The 22,500-nt window shown below is 42.8% G+C and overlaps 1 protein-coding gene across 13 annotated transcripts in view; it reads left to right on the top strand.

The window, feature by feature from the left end:
• The window catches only part of LOC110519495 (adhesion G protein-coupled receptor E2-like), a 248,464-nt gene that overhangs the window by 206,012 nt on the left and 19,952 nt on the right, over positions 1 to 22,500 (top strand). For 10 of the 13 annotated variants that reach the window (XM_036939967.1, XM_036939972.1, XM_036939966.1 and 7 more), the window contains 8 exons: positions 4,950 to 5,072; positions 5,928 to 6,059; positions 13,454 to 13,497; positions 13,627 to 13,725; positions 13,868 to 14,021; positions 14,211 to 14,330; positions 15,614 to 15,834; positions 17,480 to 17,656. In XM_036939967.1, the coding sequence (XP_036795862.1) occupies positions 4,950 to 5,072; positions 5,928 to 6,059; positions 13,454 to 13,497; positions 13,627 to 13,725; positions 13,868 to 14,021; positions 14,211 to 14,330; positions 15,614 to 15,834; positions 17,480 to 17,656 (1,070 nt within the window). Of the gene's footprint in view, positions 1 to 2,054; positions 2,202 to 4,949; positions 5,073 to 5,927; positions 6,060 to 13,453; positions 13,498 to 13,626; positions 13,726 to 13,867; positions 14,022 to 14,210; positions 14,331 to 15,613; positions 15,835 to 17,479; positions 17,657 to 22,500 lie in introns of all 13 variants that reach the window. The other 3 variants (XM_036939979.1, XM_036939978.1, XM_036939968.1) reach the window with 2 other exon arrangements.

The following is a 22,500-nucleotide window of genomic DNA, read 5'->3' as shown; positions in this document are numbered from 1 at the left end:
GGGGGAGGGAGGTGATAATGATATTATTCTATGTGTAGGTGGTGAGATGGGTGGATAATGATATTATTATATGTGTAGGTGGAGAGGGGGGTGGATAATGATATTATTCTATGTGTAGGTGGGGAGGGGGGTGGATAATGATATGATTCTATGTGTAGGTGGGGAGGGGGGTGGATAATTATATTATTCTATGTGTAGGTGGGGAGGGGGGTGATAATGATATTATTCTATGTGTAGGTGGGGAGGGGGGTGGATAATTATATTATTCTATGTGTAGGTGGGGAGGGGGGTAGAAAATTATATTATTCTATGTGTAGGTGGGGAGGGGGAGGGGGGGTGATAATGATATTTTTCTATGTGTAGGTGGGGAGGGGGGGGATAATGATATTATTCTATGTGTAGGTGGGGAGGGGGGGGATAATGATAGTATTCTATGTGTAGATGGAGGGGGGTGGATAATTATATTATTCTATGTGTAGGTGGGGAGGGGGGTGATAATGATATTATTCTATGTGTAGGTGGGGAGGGGTGGATAATGATATTATTCTATGTGTAGGTGGGGAGGGGTGGATAATGATATTATTCTATGTGTAGGTGGGGAGGGGTGGGATAATGATATTATTCTATGTGTAGGTGGGGAGGGGGAGGATAATGATATTATTCTATGTGTAGGTGGGGAGGGGGGGATAATGATATTATTCTATGTGTAGGTGGGGAGGGGTGGGATAATGATATTATTCTATGTGTAGGTGGGGAGGTGGAGGGGGGTGGATAATTATATTATTCTATGTGTAGATGGAGGGGGTGGATAATTATATTATTCTATGTGTAGGTGGGGAGGGGGTGATAATGATATTATTCTATGTGTAGGTGGGGAGGAGGGGGGATAATGATATTATTCTATGTGTAGGTGGGGAGGAGTGGATAATGATATTATTCTATGTGTAGGTGGGGAGGGGGGTGATAATGATATTATTCTATGTGTAGGTGGGTAGGGGAGGATAATGATATTATTCTATGTGTAGGTGGGGAGGGGAGGATAATGATATTATTCTATGTGTAGGTGGGGAGGGGTGGGATAATTATATTATTCTATGTGTAGGTGGGGAGGGGGGTGATAATGATAGTATTCTATGTGTAGGTGGGGAGGGGGGGGATAATATATTATTCTATGTGTAGGTGGGGAGGGGGGGGATAATGATATTATTCTATGTGTAGGTGGGGAGGGGTGGATAATGATATTATTCTATGTGTAGGTGGGGAGGGGTGGATAATGATATTATTCTATGTGTAGGTGGGGAGGGGTGGGATAATGATATTATTCTATGTGTAGGTGGGGAGGGGAGGGGGGGGATAATGATAGTATTCTATGTGTAGGTGGGGAGGGGGGAGATAATTATATTATTCTCTAAAAATTGTTTCATTGTGATTATATGTATTTATGTATCAGAAACAGCAACAGCGTGTGTGAGGCTCGGGTCTCAGTTTAGCTTGTTTTTGCAATATCTTCTCTGTTCTGTGCCATATTTGTGGAGCAGTGATTCCCCAACCTCTCCTCTAGTACCCCCAGACAGTCCTCTGCCCTGATGTACCACATCACCACAGCTGATTCAAATGGTAACCTGATCATCAAGCCTCTCATTCCTTATTTCAGCTGCTTTAGTTCTGAAATACATCAAATACATGGACTGTATTGAGTCACTGGAGGAGAGGTTAGGGAATCACTGGAGGAAAGGTTAGGGAATCACTGGAGGAGAGGTTAGGGAATCACTAGAGGAGAGATTAGGGAATCACTGGAGGAGAGATTAGGGAATCACTGGAGGAGAGATTTGGGAATCACTGGAGGAGAGGTTAGGGAATCACTGGAGGAGGGGTTAGGGAGTCACTGGAGGAGGGGTTAGGGAATCACTGGAGGAGGGGTTAGGGAGTCACTGGAGGAGGGGTTAGGGAATCACTGGAGGAGAGGTTAGGGTATCACTGGAGGAGAGGTTAGGGAATCACTGGAGGAGAGGTTAGTGAGTCACAGCTCTATCACCATATCACCATCTCTTCAGAGCTCAATGAGTGCCAGAAGTCACCACAGGTTTGTGGCAGCAACGCCGCTTGCCTCAACACCATCGGGAGCTACCACTGCCAGTGTCAACCTGGGTTCAGATCCACAACGCCTGTCAACCATACTGCTCTCACTGGGGAGTGTAAGGGTGAGTATTCAAGTGTGTGTGTAATGACTTTCCTCCTCTTCGTCTGAGGAGGAGTAAGGATCGGACCAAAACGCAGCGTGGTAAGTGTCCATATTGATTCATTCAAAACTACACAACTGAACACTGGAACAAAATAATAAAAGTGAAATTTACAAAACCGAAACAGTACCGTTTGGCCCAAATACTCACACGGAAACAAACACCCACAAACAAAAACAACCAGGCTACCTAAGTATGATTCTCAATCAGAGACAACTAACGACACCTGCCTCTGATTGAGAACCATACTAGGCCGAACACAAAAACCAACATAGAAAAGCAAACATAGACTGCCCACCCCAACGCCCTGACCATACTAAAACAAAAAATAAAACAACAGAACTATGGTCAGAACGTGACAGTACCCCCCCCCCCCAAAGGTGCGGACTCCGGCCGCAAAATCTGAACCTATAGGGGAGGGTCTGGGTGGGCGTCTGTCCGCGGTGGCGGCTCTGGCGCGGGACGTAGACCCCACTTCACCACAGTTTTTGTCCGCCTCCTCAACCACCCCCGTGGCCTCTTACGAGCGGCGACCCTCGCCGCCGACCTCCGACTGGGGACCCTCCCGAATGGACGGGAGATTCCGGCAGCTCCGGAGTGAAGAACTGCTCCGGCAGCTCCTGGCTGACTGACGGCTCTGGCAGCTCCTGGCTGACTGACGGCTCTGGCAGCTCCTGGCTGGCTGACGGCTCTGGCAGCTCCTGGCTGACTGATGGCTCTGGCAGCTCCTGGCTGGCTGACGGCTCTGGCAGCTCCTGGCTGGCTGACGGCTCTGGATGCTCCTGGCTGGCTGACGGCTCTGGCAGTTCCTGGCTGGCTGACGGCTCTGGCGGCTCCTGGCTGGCCGGCAGCTCTGGCTGCTCCTGGCTGACCGGCGGCTCTGGCGGCTCAGGACAGACTGGCGGCTCTGGCGGCTAAGGACAGACTGTCGGCTCTGGCGGCTCAGGACAGACGGGAGACTCTGGCAGCTCAGGACAGACGGGAGACTCTTGGGGCTCAGGACAGACGGGAGACTCTGGTGGCTCAGGACAGACGGGAGTTTCTGGCGGCTCAGGACAGACGGGTGACTCTGGCAGCGCTCAGGAGTGAAGGACGGCTCAGATAGCTCCTGGCTGACTGACGACTCTGGCAGCTCCTGGCTGACGGAGAGACAGCCTGGTGCTGGGTGCTGCCACCGGTGGGCTGGTGCGTGGAGGTGGCACCGGATAGACCGGACCGTGCAGGCGCACTGGAGCTCTTGAGCACCGAGCCTGCCCAACCTTACTTGGTTGAATGCTCCCTGTAGCCAGGCCAGTGCGGCGACGTGGAATAGCCCGCACTGGGCTGTGCTGGCGAACCGGGGACACCATGCGTAAGGCTGGTGCCATGTACGCCGACCCGAGGAGACGCACTGGAGACCAGATGCGTAGAGCCGGCTTCATGGCACCTGGCTCGATGCCCACTCTCGCCTGGCCAATACGAGGAGCTGGAATATACCGCACCGGGCTTGTAATTGAGACCATGTTTGTGTGTGTTTGTGTGATGTGAGAGTCTCAGCTTAGCGTGTGTGTGTGAATGTGTGTGTGTGTGTGTGTGTGTGTGTGTGTGTGTGTGTGTGTGTGTGTGTGTGTGTGTGTGTGTGTGTGTGTGTGTGTGTGTGTTTGTGTGTGTGTGTGTGTGTGTGAAGAGAATTACATTCTCAATGTTCATAAACTGAACTTCAATTCAACTAAGAATTTGTAAGGTGGTTCTTGTTGAAATGAAACAGACAGAGGCCAGTCTACAATAATACATATATATATATATATATATATATATATATATAATGTTTATTTACGAGAGCTCTGTCCATCCTTACATGTACATTGGTTTATATACCTCTAATTTCGTCATAACTGTCCCTCCTCCTCTAAGACAATGACAATATAGTTCACAAGTCTTCTCCTACTCATACATTGCCTTCCACCTGTTATACAGTCTACTAGAGAGCCGGAGCCGGAGCCGTCAACTGTGACCCCAACGCATCGTCCTACCTTGCATGCGGCAGAACTAAGACTCTGGGTGCATCCCAATAATTTCTCCTTTCTCCTTTCTCGTGAAGTGTGCACTTGTTCACTTTCCTTCACTGAACTCACACTAAGATGCCTCCACCAATCCAATGCTTTTATTTTTGAAGTAGTGTACACTTCAGAAGGAAGGACAGAGTAGTGAAATGACTTAGTGGCCTCATGGGTGGAATGTTTATTCATATTTTTCATACTTTTATCATTAATAAACGCTTTTCTTTAACTGCCGAAAATCTGGTCTTTCTTTGTCAAACGGTTTTGTTATATTTCAGTCTTCTGTGATGTATATAAAGTCTAATATCGGGATGAAAACTAAAACAATGATACATTTCAGCTCTGTATATGACATGGTAGAGATGTCTTATTTTTTAAATCCCATAACAGGTGTGTGAGGTGTATATTTTTGCGTCAAAGTTTAAGACTACCAAGAAACACTGTGACCCTGTTTTAGCCTACTGCAGTAAATCAATGGTACACAAACCATGTGGATGGCTGACACCCCTCACCTAAGGTTGTTGTTCTGGGAATGTTCTTTGTTTCCTCTCTCTCTCTCTCTCTCTCTCTCTCTCTCTCTCTCTCTCTCTCTCTCCCCCTCTCTCTCTCTCTCTCTCACTCTCTCTCTCTCTCTACTCCCATCTCTCCATCTTTCCATCTCTGTGTGCAGACATGGATGAGTGTAAGGAGCAGACTGCTGATTGCCCCAACAACTCATCCTGTGTGAACACCCCAGGGTCCTACACCTGCATCTGCCAGTCTGGGTACAAACTAACAGAGAGCAGGTGTGAGGGTGAGAAACATGCTTTTATCATATGGGACTCCTTTCAACGTGTCACTTCGTATAAGTGTGTGTGAGAGACTGTGTGTGTGTGTACTGTGTGTGTGTGTGTGTTTACTGTGTGTGTGTGTACTGTGTGTGTATTGTGTGTGTGTGTGTGTGTGTGTGTGAGTGAGTGAGTGAGTGAGTGAGTGAGTGAGTCAGTGAGTGTACTGTGTGCGTGTGGCGCTCTGGGCATGTGCACAAACACACCTGGCAGATACACCTGTAACTGTTCGTCAGGGCTCAGTTACCATGGCAACAATACTGGTGAAGGGGCCGAGGCCATGTTATCCCTGACCACTGACCTCTAACCCCTGATCCGTGACCTCTAACCCCATGACCTTTGGCCGAGTTCCAATCCAGATGTCTGCCTGAACTCACAGCTGTAACCATAACATGAAATAGCAGCAATCTGATACCTGATTGTTGTTGTTCTGGAATGTACTCTTCTCTGTTTCTCATTTTTATTCTTTCTGGGATGTGTTCAGTTGTCTGCCTCCTCACTTCTCTCCTCAAGTGTTTATGTTAATGTTTGTGTATTCTCTCTCTCTCTCTCTCTCTCTCTCTCTCTCTCTCTCTCTCTCTCTCTCAGTTTTATGTTAATGTTTGTGTATTCTCTCTCTCTCTCTCTCTCTCCTTTCTCCTCTATCTTCCCTCCCTATCTCTCTCTCTCTCTCTCTCTCTCTCTCTCTCTCTCTCTCTCTCTCTCTCTCTTCCCCTCTCTCTCTCTCTCTCTCTCTCTACACTACCCCTCTCTCTGTTTTCACCTTATCTCTTTCTCTCTCTCTCTCTCTCTCTCTCTCTCTCTCTCTCTCTCTCTCTCAGACATAGATGAGTGTAATGCAACTGCTGGTATCTGTGGAGAGGGAGGGACCTGTCAGAACCAGGCAGGAAGCTACAGTTGCCTCTGTCTCCCTGGATACAGTAATCATGGCAACAAACAGGCGAGGTGCTCAGGTGAGGACAGAATATGGTACCATGATGCACTGCTTTCCACGATACGGTACAGTAAGGTACGATAACTTTGTCTGTCTTAGAAGAGGAACTAAAACAGGGTTCATATTTGAACAGTCTTTTATTACGTCTATATCTAACATAACATAACATTACATTACATCTATATCTAACATAACATAACATAACATTACATATATATCTAACATAACATAACATTACATCTATATCTAACATAACATAACATAACATTACATATATATCTAACATAACATAACATTACATATATATCTAACATAACATAACATTACATCTATATCTAACATAACATAACATAACATTACATCTATATCTAACATAACATAACATTACATATATATCTAACATAACATAACATTACATCTATATCTAACATAACATAACTTTACAGCTATATCTAACATAACATAACATAACATCTATATCTAACATAACATAACTTTACAGCTATATCTAACATAACATTACATCTATATCTAACATAACATAACATTACATCTATATCTAACATAACATAACATTACATCTATATCTAACATAACATAACATTACATCTATATCTAACATAACATAACTTTACAGCTATATCTAACATAACATTACATCTATATCTAACATAACATAACATTACATCTATATCTAACATAACATAACTAACATCTATATCTAACATAACATAACATTTCATCTATATCTAACATAACATTACATCTATATCTAACATAACATAACATTACATCTATATCTAACATAACATTACATCTATATCTAACATAACATAACATTTCATCTATATCTAACATAACATAACTAACATCTATATCTAACATAACATAACATTTCATCTATATCTAACATAACATAACATTACATCTATATCTAACATAACATTACATCTATATCTAACATAACATAACATTTCATCTATATCTAACATAACATTACAGCTATATCTAACATAACTAACATCTATATCTAACATAACATAACATTTCATCTATATCTAACATAACATTACATCTTTATCTAACATAACATAACATTACATCTATATCTAACATAACATAACATTACATCTATATCTAACATAACATAACTTTACAGCTATATCTAACATAACATTACATCTATATCTAACATAACATAACATTACATCTATATCTAACATAACATAACTAACATCTATATCTAACATAACATAACATTTCATCTATATCTAACATAACATAACATAACATTACATCTATCTATATCTAACATAACATAACATACATCTATCTATATCTAACATAACATAACATACATCTAACTATATCTAACATAACATAACTAACATCTATATCTAACATAACATAACATACATCTTTATCTAACATAACATAACATTACATCTATATCTAACATAACATAACATTACATCTATCTATATCTAACATAACATAACATAACATTACATCTATCTATATCTAACATAACATAACTTAACATACATATATTTCTAACATAACATTACAATACATACATCTATATCTAACATAACATAGCATACATCTATATCTAACATAACATAACATACATAGCAGACGCTTTTATTCAAAAGCAGCTTATAGCAAGGAAGTGGATACATTTTCACAAGCGTGGCCCCAGCAGGAATCTGGGGGGGAGGCACACAGGGTCATTGGCGGAGTCAGGTAGGAGACCTGAGCCAACTCCCCGTGCTTACAGGGTGGAGCGTCGTACTGGTCAGGCACCGAGTTATGTGGTGGAGTGTACGGTGTCTCCAGTGCATGTTCACAGCCCAGTACGTTACATCGCAGCTCCTCGAATCGGCCGCGCTAGAGTGGGCATCGAGCCAGGAGGGATGAAGCCGGCTCAGTGCATCTGGTCTCCATTGCGTCTCCTCGGCCCGAGTTATATGGCACCAGCCCTACGCACGGTGTTATGTGGAGGCTATATACAGGGTGTACCGGTACAGAGTCAATGTGGAGGCGATATACAGGGGGTACCAATACAGAGTCAATGTGGAGGCTATATACAGGGGGTACCGGTACAGAGTCAATGTGGAGGCGATATACAGGGGGTACCAATACAGAGTCAATGTGGAGGCGATATACAGGGGGTATCAATACAGAGTCCATGTGGAGGCTATATACAGGGGGTACCAGTACTGAGTCAATGTGGAGGCTATATACAGGGGGTACCGGTACAGAGTCAATGTGGAGGCTATATACAGGGGGTACCGGTACAGAGTCAATGTGCGGGGGCACCGGTTTGTTGAGGTAATTGATGTAATGTGTACAGTGAGGAGTGCAAGTATTTGATACACTGCCAATTTTGCAGCTTTTCCTATTTACAAAGCATGTAAAGGTCTGTAATTTTTATCCTAGGTACACTTCAACTGTGAGAGACGGAATCTAAAACAAAATCCAGAAAATCACATTGTATGATTTTTAAGTAAAACATTTGCATTTTATTGCATGACATAAGTATTTGATACATCAGAAAAGCAGAACTTAATATTTGGTACAGAATCCTTTGTTTGCAATTACAGAGATCATACGTTTCCTGTAGTTCTTGACCAGGTTTGCACACACTGCAGCAGGGATTTTGGCCCACTCCTCCATACAGACCTTCTCCAAATCCTTCAGGTTTCGGGGCTGTCGCTGGGCAATGCGGACTTTCAGCTCCCTCCAAAGATGTTCTAATGGGTTCAGGTCTGGAGACTGGCTAGGCCACTCCAGGATCTTGAGATGCTTCTTATGGAGCCACTCCTAAGTTGCCCTGGCTGTGTGTTTCGGGTTGTTGTCATGCTGGAAGACCTAGCCACGACCCATCTTCAATGCTCTTACTGAGGGAAGGAGGTTGTTGGCCAAGATTTCGCAATACATGGCCCCATCCATCCTCTCCTCAATAACGGTGCAGTCGTCCTGTCCTCTTTACAGAAAAGCATCCCCAAAGAATGATGTTTCTACCTCCGTGCTTCACGGTTGGGATGGTGTTCTTGGGGTTGTACTCATCCTTCTTCTTCCTCCAAACACGGCGAGTGGAGTTTAGACCAAAAAGCTCTATTTTTGTCTCATCAGACCACGTGACCTTCTCCCATTCCTCCTCTGGATCATCCAGATGGTCATTGGCAAACTTCAGACGGGCCTGTACATGCACTGGCTTGAGCAGGGGGACCTTGTGTGCGCTGCAGGATTTTATTCCATGACGGCGTAGTGTGTTACTAATGGTTTTCTTTGAGACTGTGGTCCCAGCTCTCTTCAGGTCATTGACCAGGTCCTGCCGTGTAGTTCTGGGCTGATCCCTCACCTTCCTCATGATCATTGATGCCCCACGAGGTGAGATCTTGCATGGAGCCCCAGACCGAGGGTGATTGACCGTCATCTTGAACTTCTTCCATTTTCTAATAATTGTGCCAACAGTTGTTGCCTTCTCACCAAGCTGCTTGCCTATTGTCCTGTAGCCCATCCCAGCCTGTGCAGGTCTAAAATTGTATCCCTGATGTCCTTACACAGCTCTCTGGTCTTGGCCATTGTGGAGAGGTTGGAGTCTGTTTGATTGAGTGTGTGAACAGGTGTCTTTTACACAGGTAACGAGTTCAAACAGGTGCAGTTAATTCAGGTAATGAGTGGAGAACAGGAGGGCTTCTTAAAGAAAAACTAACAGGTCTGTGAGAGACGGAATTCTTACTGGTTGGTAGGTGATCAAATACTTATGTAATGCAATAAAATGCAATTTAATTACTTAAAAATCATACAATTTGTGATTTTCCGGATTTTTGTTTTAGATTCCGTCTCTCACAGTTGAAGTGTACCGATGATAAAAATGACAGACCTCTACATGCTTTGTAAGTAGGAAAACCTGCAAATTCGGCAGTGTATTAAATACTTGTTTTCCCCACTGTACATGTAGGTAGAGTTAAAGTGACTATGCATAGATAATAAACAGAGAGTAGCAGCAGGGTAAAGGAGAGGGGGAGGGGGGGCAATGCAAATAGTCTGGGTAGCAATTTGAATAGCTGTTCACGAGTCTTATGGTTTGGGGTTAGAAGCTGTGTAGACTCTTGGACCTAGACTTACCGCTTGCCGTTCGGTAGCAGAGAGAACAACCTATGACTAGGTTCGCTGGAGTCTTTGACAAGTCTTTGACACCGCCTGGTATAGAGGTCCTGGATGGCAGGAATCTTGACCCCAGTGATGTACTGGGCCGCACACACTACCTTCTGTAGTACCTTGCGGTCGGAGGCCGAGCAGTTGCCACACCAGGCAGTGATGCAACCAGTCAGGATGCTCTCAATGGTGCAGATGTATAACTTTTTGAGGATCTGAGGACCCATTCCAGTCTCCTGGGGGGGCAATAGGCGTTGTCGTGCCCTCTTCATGACTGTCTTGTTGTGTTTGGACCATGATAGTTTGTTGGTGATTTGAACACCAAGGAACTTGAAGCTCTCAACCTGCTCCACTACAGACCCGTCGATGAGAATGGGGGCGTGCTCGGTCCTCCTTTTCTTGTAGTCCACAATCACAATGACTGTCATCCAAATGAAAGCTAGACAGTCAGTGAGCATCTAAAATTCCAAAAGCAATGGATATTTTGGATAATTTGGACGCCGAGGGAATATATCCAATTTTAAGTGCAGTCCTCTGGACCTCGTTGAAGCCAAATGCGGCACACTTGGAAAAATGAGTTTGACCCCCTGAACTAGACTGTTAGAGAGGTCACTACCCTCACTGATCCCCATGCTACTTCCTCAAACAGAGGTTACAGTTGTGCCACTGCAAACCGCCTCATAAGGACAGGTCTAGGTTCAGTTTTACTGTGTAAGCCTGGATAATGATGATCAGTAAGGGACTATGTAAACTGATCTGAGTGTGGTGCTTATATTACAGTAGGGACTTTCCTCTGTTGCTGTAGATACCGTTATTCCACTAGCAGCTTCCTCTTTGTAGTGCTGAGGCCCAAATGACACCCCTTTCCCTGTATAGTGCACAACACTAGACCAGGGACCATAGTGCACTGTATAATAGGTTGTCATTTGGGATGCGTCCTAGGATGGTTACCATGGAAACATTTCATGACTGGTGTGCTGTGGGTTTCTGGGTGTTTTAATCTCCACCTCAACTTCCTCTCTGTCTCATGTCTTCATTTATATCTTAGTTAGTTGGTATCTGATGGTTAACATGGTTACCCATGGCAACAACTTGGATCTACTATTTTGTTGTGTTGTTGTGCTGTGGTGTGTGTTGTGTTGTTGTGGTATGGTGTTGTGTTGGGGTGTGTGGTGTGTGGTGGTGTGTTGTTGTGGTATGGTGTTGTGTTGTGTTGGGGTGTGTGTTGTGTTGTGTGGTGTGTAGTGTTGTTGTGGTGTGTATTGTGGTGTGGTGTGTATTGTGTTGTGTTGTTGTGTTGTATTGTGGTGTGTAGTGTTGTGGTGTGTATTGTGGTGTGTGTTGTGTAGTGTTGTTGTGGTGTGGTGTGTGTTGTGGTGTGTGGTGTGTAGTGTTGTTGTATTGTGGTGTGTGTTATGTAGTGTTGTTGTATTGTGGTGTGTGTTGTGTAGTGTTGTTGTGGTGTGTAGTGTTGTTGTATTGTGGTGTGTTGTGGTGTGTTGTGTTGGGGTGTGTGGTGTGTGGTGTGGTGTGTGGTGTGTAGTGTTGTTGTATTGTGGTGTGTTGTATTGTGTTGTGGTGTGTGGTGTGGTGTGTGGTGTGTATTGTGGTGTGTGTTGTGTTGTGGTGTGTTGTGTTGTTGTGTTGTATTGTGGTGTGTAGTGTTGTGGTGTGTATTGTGGTGTGTGTTGTGTAGTGTTGTTGTGGTGTGTTGTGTTGTTGTGGTGTTGTTGTATTGTGGTGTGTGTTGTGGTGTGTGTTGTTGTTGTATTGTGGTGTGTGTTGTGGTGTGTGGTGTTGTTGTATTGTGGTGTGTATTGTGGTGTGTGGTGTTGTTGTATTGTGGTGTGTGTTGTGGTGTGTGGTGTTGTTGTATTGTGGTGTGTATTGTGGTGTGTGGTGTTGTTGTATTGTGGTGTGTGTTGTGGTGTGTGGTGTTGTTGTATTGTGGTGTGTGTTGTGGTGTGTGGTGTTGTTGTATTGTGGTGTGTGTTGTGGTGTGTGGTGTTGTTGTATTGTGGTGTGTGTTGTGGTGTGTGGTGTTGTTGTATTGTGGTGTGTGTTGTGGTGTGTGGTGTTGTTGTATTGTGGTGTGTATTGTGGTGTGTGGTGTTGTTGTATTGTGGTGTGTGTTGTGGTGTGTGTTGTGGTGTGTAGTGTTGTTGTATTGTGGTGTGTGGTGTTGTTGTATTGTGGTGTGTGTTGTGGTGTGTGTTGTGGTGTTGTTGTATTGTGGTGTGTTGTGGTGTGTGTTCTGGTGTTGTTGTATTGTGGTGTGTGTTGTGGTGTGTAGTGTTGTTGTATCATGGTGTGTGTTGTGGTGTGTGTTGTGTTGTGTTGGTGTGGTGTGTTGTGGTGTGTAGTGTTGTTGTATCGTGGTGTGTTGTGGTGTGTGTTGTGGTGTGTTGTGGTGTGTTGTATCGTGGTGTGTTGTGGTGTGTTGTGGTGTGTTGTATTGTGGTGTGTTGTGGTGTGTTGTGGTGTGTTGTATCGTGGTGTGTTGTGGTGTGTTGTGTTGTTGTATCGTGGTGTGTTGTGGTGTGTGTTGTGGTGTGTAGTGTTGTTGTATCGTGGTGTGTTGTGTTGTGTGTTGTGGTGTGTAGTGTTGTTGTGTTGTGGTGTGTGTTGTATTTGTATTCATTAAGGAACCCCATTAGTTCCAGTCAAGGCAGCAGCTACTCTTCCTGGGGTCCAGCAACATTAAAGCAGTTTAAAAACATTACAAAACATTCACAGCAGATTTCACAACACACCAAGTGTGTGTCCTTTAGGCCGTTACTCACTTACCACATACAGTATCTACAGCACAACATCCATGTGCAGTGCGTATGTTATCGTGTTTGTGCTTATGTTTGTGTTGCTTCACAGTCCCCACTGTTCCATAATTTTTATCCATTTTTTAAACTTACTTGATGTAGAAGAGATTTCCATGTAGTCATGGCTCTATGTAGTACTGTGTGTTTCCTGTAGTCTGTTCTGGACTTGGGGATTGTGAAGAGACCTCTAGTGGCATGTCTTGTGGGTTGTCTGACTTGCCTAGTATGAAGATACACATCAATTGTTGTTGTGGTGCAGAAAAGACATAGGTGTGTTATTTGTCATTGTGTTTGTGTTGTTGTGCAGGTGGGATTGTTTAGTTGCGTAGGTGTGATTGTGTTGTGTCCTGTTGTGTTATGTTATGTTGTGTTGTGTTGTGTTGTGTAGTGTCGATCCAGGTGTGATGGCAGTGTTTTGTGTTTCCTTCAGTACTGACATGTGACCAGTTTAAAGGGGATGAGACTCCTGGACAGGTGAGTTCAAAACCCAGGCACCTGTGTTTTAATTAATACTTTCAAGAACTATCTTCTGACACAACATTATATGTCTTGCTATAAATGTTTTTACTCACATGAAGTCAATGAACTTCTCCTCTCTCTCAGAATGTCCCAGGTTTAGCTGGTCTCCTGTCTCTGATGAGGAACAGCTGTCTGGCATTAAGTAACTCTGGAGGGAGACTGACTGGAGATGGGTTACTGGAGGTAAACCACACACACACACACACACACACAAACACACACACACACACACACACACACACACACGGTGCCATTATGGATCCATGTAAACATATACACCTCGTTCACTCACTTCCTGTTTCCTGTTTCTACTTCCTGTGTGTAGAATGTCTTCACGCAGATAGACAGTATCCTGTCTCAAGGTATCCTAAGCAACAGCCGTGAGGTGAGTAGGTTCCTCGGCGCTGTGGAGGACGCCATGAAGCTCATAGCGCCGCAGCTCAGAGACAACCACACCACCATGGAAACAGACCACACAGGTAACACACACACACTCCTGAACACACACACACACACACACACACAAACATGCACACACACACACACACACACACACGAACATGCACACACAAACACACACACACACACACACACACATGAACGCACATACACTACTGAACACACTCACACACATCCTCCTTCACCTTTTACCTTGTCCTTGTACACAGAGGCTGAGATTGCAGTGAGGAGGGGACAGACTCCGCCCATTGGGCCAATCAGCCTGGCCAATGACAACGCTCGACTGGACACCAGCTGGGAGACAGCCACTGGCAACGGGACGTACCCAGGTAGGCTACTCTTCATCATCATCATCACCATCATCACCATCATCTCGGCCATTCCTCACAGACCTCAATTATTAAGCTATTTTTATTTATGGTAGTGCACATGTACCTCAGGTCATTGCGGACCTGTTCCCTCAATCGATTTTGGTTAATACACACAGTAAAAGCCTCCTAGTGAATCTATTTAGAATAACCAAGCTCCTATTATTGATATATTCTAAGTATTTAGAGCATCAAGTCAAAGATATCTTAAATCATTCCCCCCAAATTTGTGAATAAAGATCTCGTCACCACCCCTGTTGTGTACCAGTTCACCACTTGCCTGAAATAAACCCTCAATTCAGAGGTCAGGTCTTTGTCTTACGGATCCTGGATCTGCCCGTGCACGGTTTTCAGCAGTTCCTTGGGACGACAGAGGCAGGTATTGAGATCCGGCTCGAAGGACCAAATTGTTACGAGAATTATGTTCTCGTAATCCAATTCAATTAAACTACTCGGTCTGCAACCCCGAATTTGTAAGATCCTGGTTGAATGAAACAGACGGAGGCCCAGCTAAAATAGTCAAAATGTTTATTCACGAGAGCACTGGTTCGTTGTACAAAACCATTCATTTTATACTGGATCCTTACGCACACACTTTCACACACAAACAGACTCCTTACGCACATACTTTCACACACAAACAGACTCCTTACGCACGTACTTTCACAAACAAACAGACTCGTTACGCACATACATTCACACACAAACAGAATGTATCCTACACACATACTGTCTCACTACCCAACCGACAGAGATTCGGTAGACCTTGAGACATTGAGACGTACTCCCCGTCCTCTCCCAAATCTCTAGTCAGGTTGGCACCGAATTTGGCTCAGACAGTCTGTGTTTTAAGATACCATAAAGACATATTGTACAGATATATTGTTTTACCCTAATTCTGACTAAAACTACACTCACAGATATATAATTTTACTGACTAAAACTACACACATCATTAGAATAATTTCATGATTCTCATCAATTTCATACAATTATATGGTTTCAGGGTGGAATATTCTAATCATTCATTTAAACATATAAATTCCATCAACACTAAGTACTCTAACTTTTAGTACCAATAACTTTCCAAAACTACCAATGTTGCCCAGAAATCTTGGATTCTGGATATTCTGTTTATTCCCTCTTTATTCCTGGAATCTTCCAACCAGGAAACCTGAAAAATCTGAGAATTCTGGGAAAGGTACAAGACATTCTGGTAACTTGTTTCTTTCTGTGCTTCACAGGTTTGACTCTGGCTGGGTTGGTGTGTTACAAGACAGTGGAGAGATATGTCAACAACTCCTTCCAGTACCTCACTGAGACAGACACAGACACAGACACAGACACAGACACGGCGTCAAAGCCTAACTACCAGATCAGTTCCAAGGTGGTAACAGCTTTTGTCAGTAACCCAGCAACAGACCAACTCACCAAGCCTGTCATCCTCACCTTCAAACATCTACAGGTATCACTTAATAATATTATAAGAGATGATGTTAATATATGATGTATGTAAATATTATAGTATATTATAATAGCTGATGTTAATATATGATGTATGTAAATATTATAGTATATTATAATAGCTGATGTTAATATATGATGTATGTAAATATTATCGTATATTATAATAGCTGATGTTAATATATGATGTATGTAAATATTATAGTATATTATAATAGCTGATGTTAATATATGATGTATGTAAATATTATAGTATATTATAATAGCTGATGTTAATATATGATGTATGTAAATATTATCGTATATTATAATAGCTGATGTTAATATATGATGTATGTAAATATTATCGTATATTATAATCGTACGTCTACAGCTAGGACTTTATCCTGACAATGGCCTAACATAATCACGATGGCCTAACATAATCACGATGGCCTAACATAATCAGGATGGCCTAACATAATCACGATGGCCTAACATAATCACGATGGCCTAACATAATCACGATGGCCTAACATAATCACGATGGCCTAACATAATCACGATGGCCTAACATAATCACGATGGCCTAACATAATCACGATGGCCTAACATAATCACGATGGCCTAACATAATCACGATGGCCTAACATAATCACGATGGCCTAACATAATCACGATGGCAAAACATAATCACGATGGCCTAACATAATCACGATGGCCTAACATAATCACGATGGCCTAACATAATCACGATGGCCTAACATAATCACGATGGCCTAACATAATCACGATGGCCTAACATAATCACGATGGCCTAACATAATCACGATGGCCTAACATAATCACGATGGCCTAACATAATCACGATGGCCTAACATAATCACGATGGCCTAACATAATCACGATGGCCTAACATAATCACAATGGCCTAACATAATCACGATGGCCTAACATAATCACGATGGCCTAACATAATCACGATGGCCTAACATAATCACGATGGCCTAACATAATCACGATGGCCTAACATAATCACGATGGCAAAACAATCACGATGGCCTAACATAATCACGATGGCCTAACATAATCACGATGGCCTAACATAATCACAATGGCCTAACATAATCACGATGGCCTAACATAATCACGATGGCCTAACATAATCACAATGGCCTAACATAATCACGATGGCCTAACATAATCACGATGGCAAAACATAATCACGATGGCCTAACATAATCACGATGGCCTAACATAATCACGATGGCCTAACATAATCACGATGGCCTAACATAATCACAATGGCCTAACATAATCACGATGGCCTAACATAATCACGATGGTCTAACATAATCACGATGGCCTAACATAATCAGGATGGCCTAACATAATCAGGATGGCCTAACATAATCACGATGGCCTAACATAATCACGATGGCCTAACATAATCACGATGGCCTAACATAATCACGATGGCCTAACATAATCACAATGGCCTAACATAATCACAATGGCCTAACATAATCACGATGGCCTAACATAATCAGGATGGCCTAACATAATCAGGATGGCCTAACATATTGACACTCTTGCTGCCTTCTGAAATGAAGAAACATTTCTCTAAGAAGTGCTTAGCCTCTCTCTCTCTCCCCCCCCCAACCCAGGTGAGGGCAGAGTCATCAGAAATGAACTATACCTGTGTGTTCTGGCGTGTCCATGAAAAGGACGGGGCGTGGTCAAGTCGTGGCTGTACCAAAGTCACATCTAACGCTACATACACCGTGTGTTCCTGTTCCCACCTTAGCAGCTTTGCTGTTCTCATGGCCCTCTACCCTGTAAAGGTACACACACACACACACACACACACACACACACACACACCGGATGATGTCAAGATAATGCTCCTTAAGTCGGTTAGGAATTCTACTTTGTGCATGACACAAGTAATTTTTCAAACAATTGTTTACAGACAGATCATTTCACTTATAATTCACTGCATCACAATTCCAGTGGGTAACAAGTTTACATACATTAACTTGACTGTGCCTTTAACTTAGGATAGCTGAAGATGCTTAACATTAACTGAGGATAGCTGAATATGCTTAACATTAACTGAGGATAGCTGAAGATGCTTAACATTCACTGAGGATAGCTGAAGATGCCTAACATTAACTGAGGATAGCTGAAGATGCTTAACCTTAACTGAGGATAGCTGAAGATGCCTAACATTCACTGAGGATGGCTGAAGATGCTTAACATTCACTGAGGATAGCTGAAGATGCTTAACATTCACTGAGGATAGCTGAAGATGCTTAACATTCACTGAGGATAGCTGAAGATGCTTAACATTAACTGAGGATAGCTGAAGATGCTTAACATTCACTGAGGATAGCTGAAGATGCTTAACATTAACTGAGGATAGCTGAAGATGCTTAACATTAACTGAGGATAGCTGAAGATGCTTAACATTAACTGAGGATAGCTGAAGATGCTTAACATTCACTGAGGATAGCTGAAGATGCTTAACATTCACTGAGGATAGCTGAAGATGCTTAACATTAACTGAGGATAGCTGAAGATGCTTAACATTCACTGAGGATAGCTGAAGATGCTTAACATTAACTGAGGATAGCTGAAGATGCCTAACATTATTAACTGAGGTCTTTGTCTTAAATGGTGCAGATGGGTCTTCAAACCAAACTAGCTAACTTTGTTAACAGGGTAATTCTCTCTTTCCCTCCCTCCCTGCATCTTGATGTTATACAGTGGTGATTTTAGCATGTTAATCTTGGGGGGGAAACCCAGAGAAATGTGGGATGCATGTCAGCAAGCCACTACACAACACAACACTAAACAATACATGAATTGCACTATAATGGTGAGAAACGGTGGCCACAAACTGTTAGGACCTACATAAACAGCAGTCCAAACACCTTACCACTGCTACACCTGGCTTTCAGCTGAGCCTTGTCCGGCAGCGAAACAGTTTATTCAGCCTCATTTACTGCCTTTAAAAAAATACATAGCTGATATGGCTGTCTTGCTTATTAAACAAAATTGTTTTCTACTGACAATTGAGATACAAACTATGTCATAAGGGGACGACAAGCGGCTAAGAGGCAATACGTCATTTTGATTAAGACATTAATGAGCGAACGACGACGGACGTGGTGAATATAACTATTTGTTCAGCAATTTTGAAATGTACATTGATAGAATTCAGAACACGGGTCGTTCTTGCAGTGTTCTCCCTCTACACCAAGTCAGAACCATAGGATAAATAAAGGGGGCATATAGACAATGAAAGCTCTTAAAACAGTGTTCTCCCTGAACAACAAGTCAGAACCATAGGATAAATAAAGGGGGCATATAGACAATGAGAGCTCTTACAATATTCAATGATTACATTTCTCTAAAACAGGTTATAGGCTCCATGTGCACCACCAAGTCTGAACGGTAGGTGAAATAAAGAGGTGAAAATAGATCAAACTACTAGGGTGAGGCACATTGAACGCCGTTTGGGTCTTTGATGTCAAAAAAGAAACACTTCAAATAACACTATTCTATTATAGAATGTTGTGTGTGCTGAATTTGTGTGTAGGCCAAGTGCCACCACTACTATCAGTAGCATTGTCAAAACTATACACAAAAAAGTTATAAAGTAAGCACACCGGCCACGAACGATGTGTTTACAATCCTGCGTTGTTACAAATAGGCCAAATTATTAAGGTGAGGCACATGGGCAAATAACAGCTTACTACACAACATACACTTACTACCTTCTTAGCTACAGTATACATATCTCCCTGGCATATTACATCATTTATGCAGCAGCATACCAGATATTTTTGGATTCACCTTATTGTGCTGTGCTCACTTGAACGGGAAGGTGGCGCGGCGATCCTTCATGGGCAAATTTTGTCATCAAAGTCTGGTATTCTCTGGATATATGGTGCTTTCAGGACAACTGGGAACTCTGGAAAAATTGTATCATGATGACGTCAGTGATCTACAGTATACATATCTCCCTTGCATATTACATAATTTATACAGCAGCATACCAGACATTTTTGGACTTTACTTTGTGAGCAAATTTTATCATCAAACTTTGTCATCAAAGTCTGGCATTCTCTGGATTTATGGTGGGAACCCTGAAAAAAAACACACACAGCCACTCCATTGAAATCAAGCTAAAGATTGCTTTGCATTGCTTGCAGTTAGCCACTGATTCCTTACAAACCACTTACTGTTGGGTTAAGATGGCGCCGGAGAAGAAGACAGATGTTTTTTATTTAAATTTGAATGACCTGTATTCCGCCATAAGCAAACCCAGAGTTGACGCTCCTAGTACCTGGGGACTTTAATGCAGGGAAACTTAAATCCATTTTACCAAATTTCTATCAGCATGTTAAATGTGCAACCAGAGTGAAAAAAACTCTGGACCACCTATACTCCACACACAGAGACACATACAAAGCTCTCCCTCGCCCTCCATTTGGCAAATCTGACCATCATTCTATCCTTCTGATTCCTGCTTAGAAGCAACAATTAAAGCAGGAAGCACCAGTGACGAGATCAATAATAAAGTGGTCATATGAAGCAGATGCTAAGCTTCAGGACTGTTTTGCTATCACAGACTGGAATATGTTCCTGGGATTACTCCGATGGCATTGAGGAGTACACCACATCAGTCTTTGGCTTCATCAATAAGTGCGTCGATGACGTCATCCCCACAGTGACCATACGTACATTCCCCAACCAGAAGCCATGGATTACAGGCAACATACGCACTGAGCTAAAGGCTAGAGCTACCGCTTTCAAGGAGCTACCGCTTAACCCGGAAGCTTATAAAAAATCACGCTATGCCCTCCGATGAACCATCAAACAGGCAAAGCACCAATACAGGACTAACATGAAAGCCAAACCGGCTGCGCGAGTGGTGTTCTGTCCTCCCACACCAAACGCGATCGACACGCAGGTTGAATATCAAAACAAACTCTGAACCAATTACAGTAATTTGGGGACAGGTCGAAAATCATTAAACATTTATGACAATTTAGCTAGCTAGCTTGCACTTGCTAGCTAATTTGTCCTATTTAGCTAGTTTGCTGTTGCCAGCTAATTTGTCCTGTGATATAAACATTGAGTTGTTATTTTACCTGAAATGGTACAAGGTCCTCTACTCCGACAATTAATCCACACATAAAACAGTCAACCGAATCATTTCTATTCATCTCTCCTCCTTTTAGGCATTTTCTTCTCTTGACTTTATATTGCAATTGGCAATGTTTCATAAATTAGGTGCATTACTGCCATTGACCTCGTTCATCTTTCAGTCACCCACGTGGGGATAACCAATGAGGAGATGATACGCGGGTACATGCTTCTATAAACCAATGAGGAAAGGCAGGTCTTGCAGCGCGATCTGCATCACAAATACAACTGACTTCTATTTTAGCCTTTGGCAATGCAAACGCTCGTTGGCACGCGTGAACAGTGTGGGTGCAATAATTGAATAATATAGATTTCTACATTTATTTTGCAACTCTTGCGCACTCTACGCGAGCAGTGTAGTCAGCCTGTAAGATCGAATCATACTACACCGACTCTGACACTCGTCGGATGTGACAGGCCTTTGCAAACCATTACAGACTACAAAGGGAAGCACAGCCGAGAGCTGCCCAGTGACACGAGCCTACCAGACAAGCTAAACCACCTCTATGCACGCTTCGAGGCAAATAACACTGAAACATGCATGAGAGCACCAGCTGTGCTGGAAGACTGGTGCCCACGCACATTGACTCTGTATCGGTACCCACCTGTATATAGTCTCACTATTGCTATTTTACTACTGCTTTTTAATTACTTGTACAACTTAATTACTTGTGCTACTTAATTACTGGTTACCTTTGTCTCTTATTCTTATCCATATATTTTTTAAACTGCATTGTTGGTTAGGGGCTCGTAATTAAGCATTTCACTGTAAGGTCTGTTGTATTCGGCGCATGTGACTAATAACATTTGATTTGATTTGTTGAATTTGCGATTTTCCCACTTGTTGTGTAATCTTTATGTCCAATGGCCGATGATACGTGTTATCTACAATTTATCTTCATTATTTCCCTTCATATGACAAGGATTAAAAATGTCTACTTGATTCATGATGATGACTGCTAGCTAAGATTTTGAAAGTAAGATGTTGACATGATCAGTCCAATCAAAGCCATTGTACATATAATGTGATTTTACATCATTTTATCTGTGGCCAATGACCTTGAGCATTCTTGAAAGGGGACTTGTAATTTAACTCTATGGCAGGACCCAAAGGGCTGACATTTTGGATGTCTACCCTTAATAAGGACTTAAACTTGGCGATGTTGTAGTGTCCCCATGAGTGACAGAATACTGAGCCAATCACGGTGCAATGCTCCTATTTTCTGCTGTCTCACCACACCACCACATAAAGCACTGAGCTGAAACACCTGCGTTCTGGAGTTGCATCACAGATAGCTGAGATAGATATTATATATATTTTTTTTTATTGTTTGCAAACTGATATGTGACACGTATTAATGGCAAAATAAAAACAGATGAATGATGGGTCAAAACTGATTGTTATATATTATGTAAACTCTCTCTTTCTCTACCTCTCTCTCTCTCTCTCTCTCTCTCTCTCTCTCTCTCT

The sequence above is a fragment of the Oncorhynchus mykiss genome, chromosome 13 (assembly GCF_013265735.2).
Source record: "Oncorhynchus mykiss isolate Arlee chromosome 13, USDA_OmykA_1.1, whole genome shotgun sequence".
Lineage (NCBI taxonomy): Eukaryota > Metazoa > Chordata > Actinopteri > Salmoniformes > Salmonidae > Oncorhynchus > Oncorhynchus mykiss.
The sequence above is the reverse complement of the archived record's forward strand: the minus strand, read 5'-3'. Positions and strand labels throughout refer to the sequence as shown.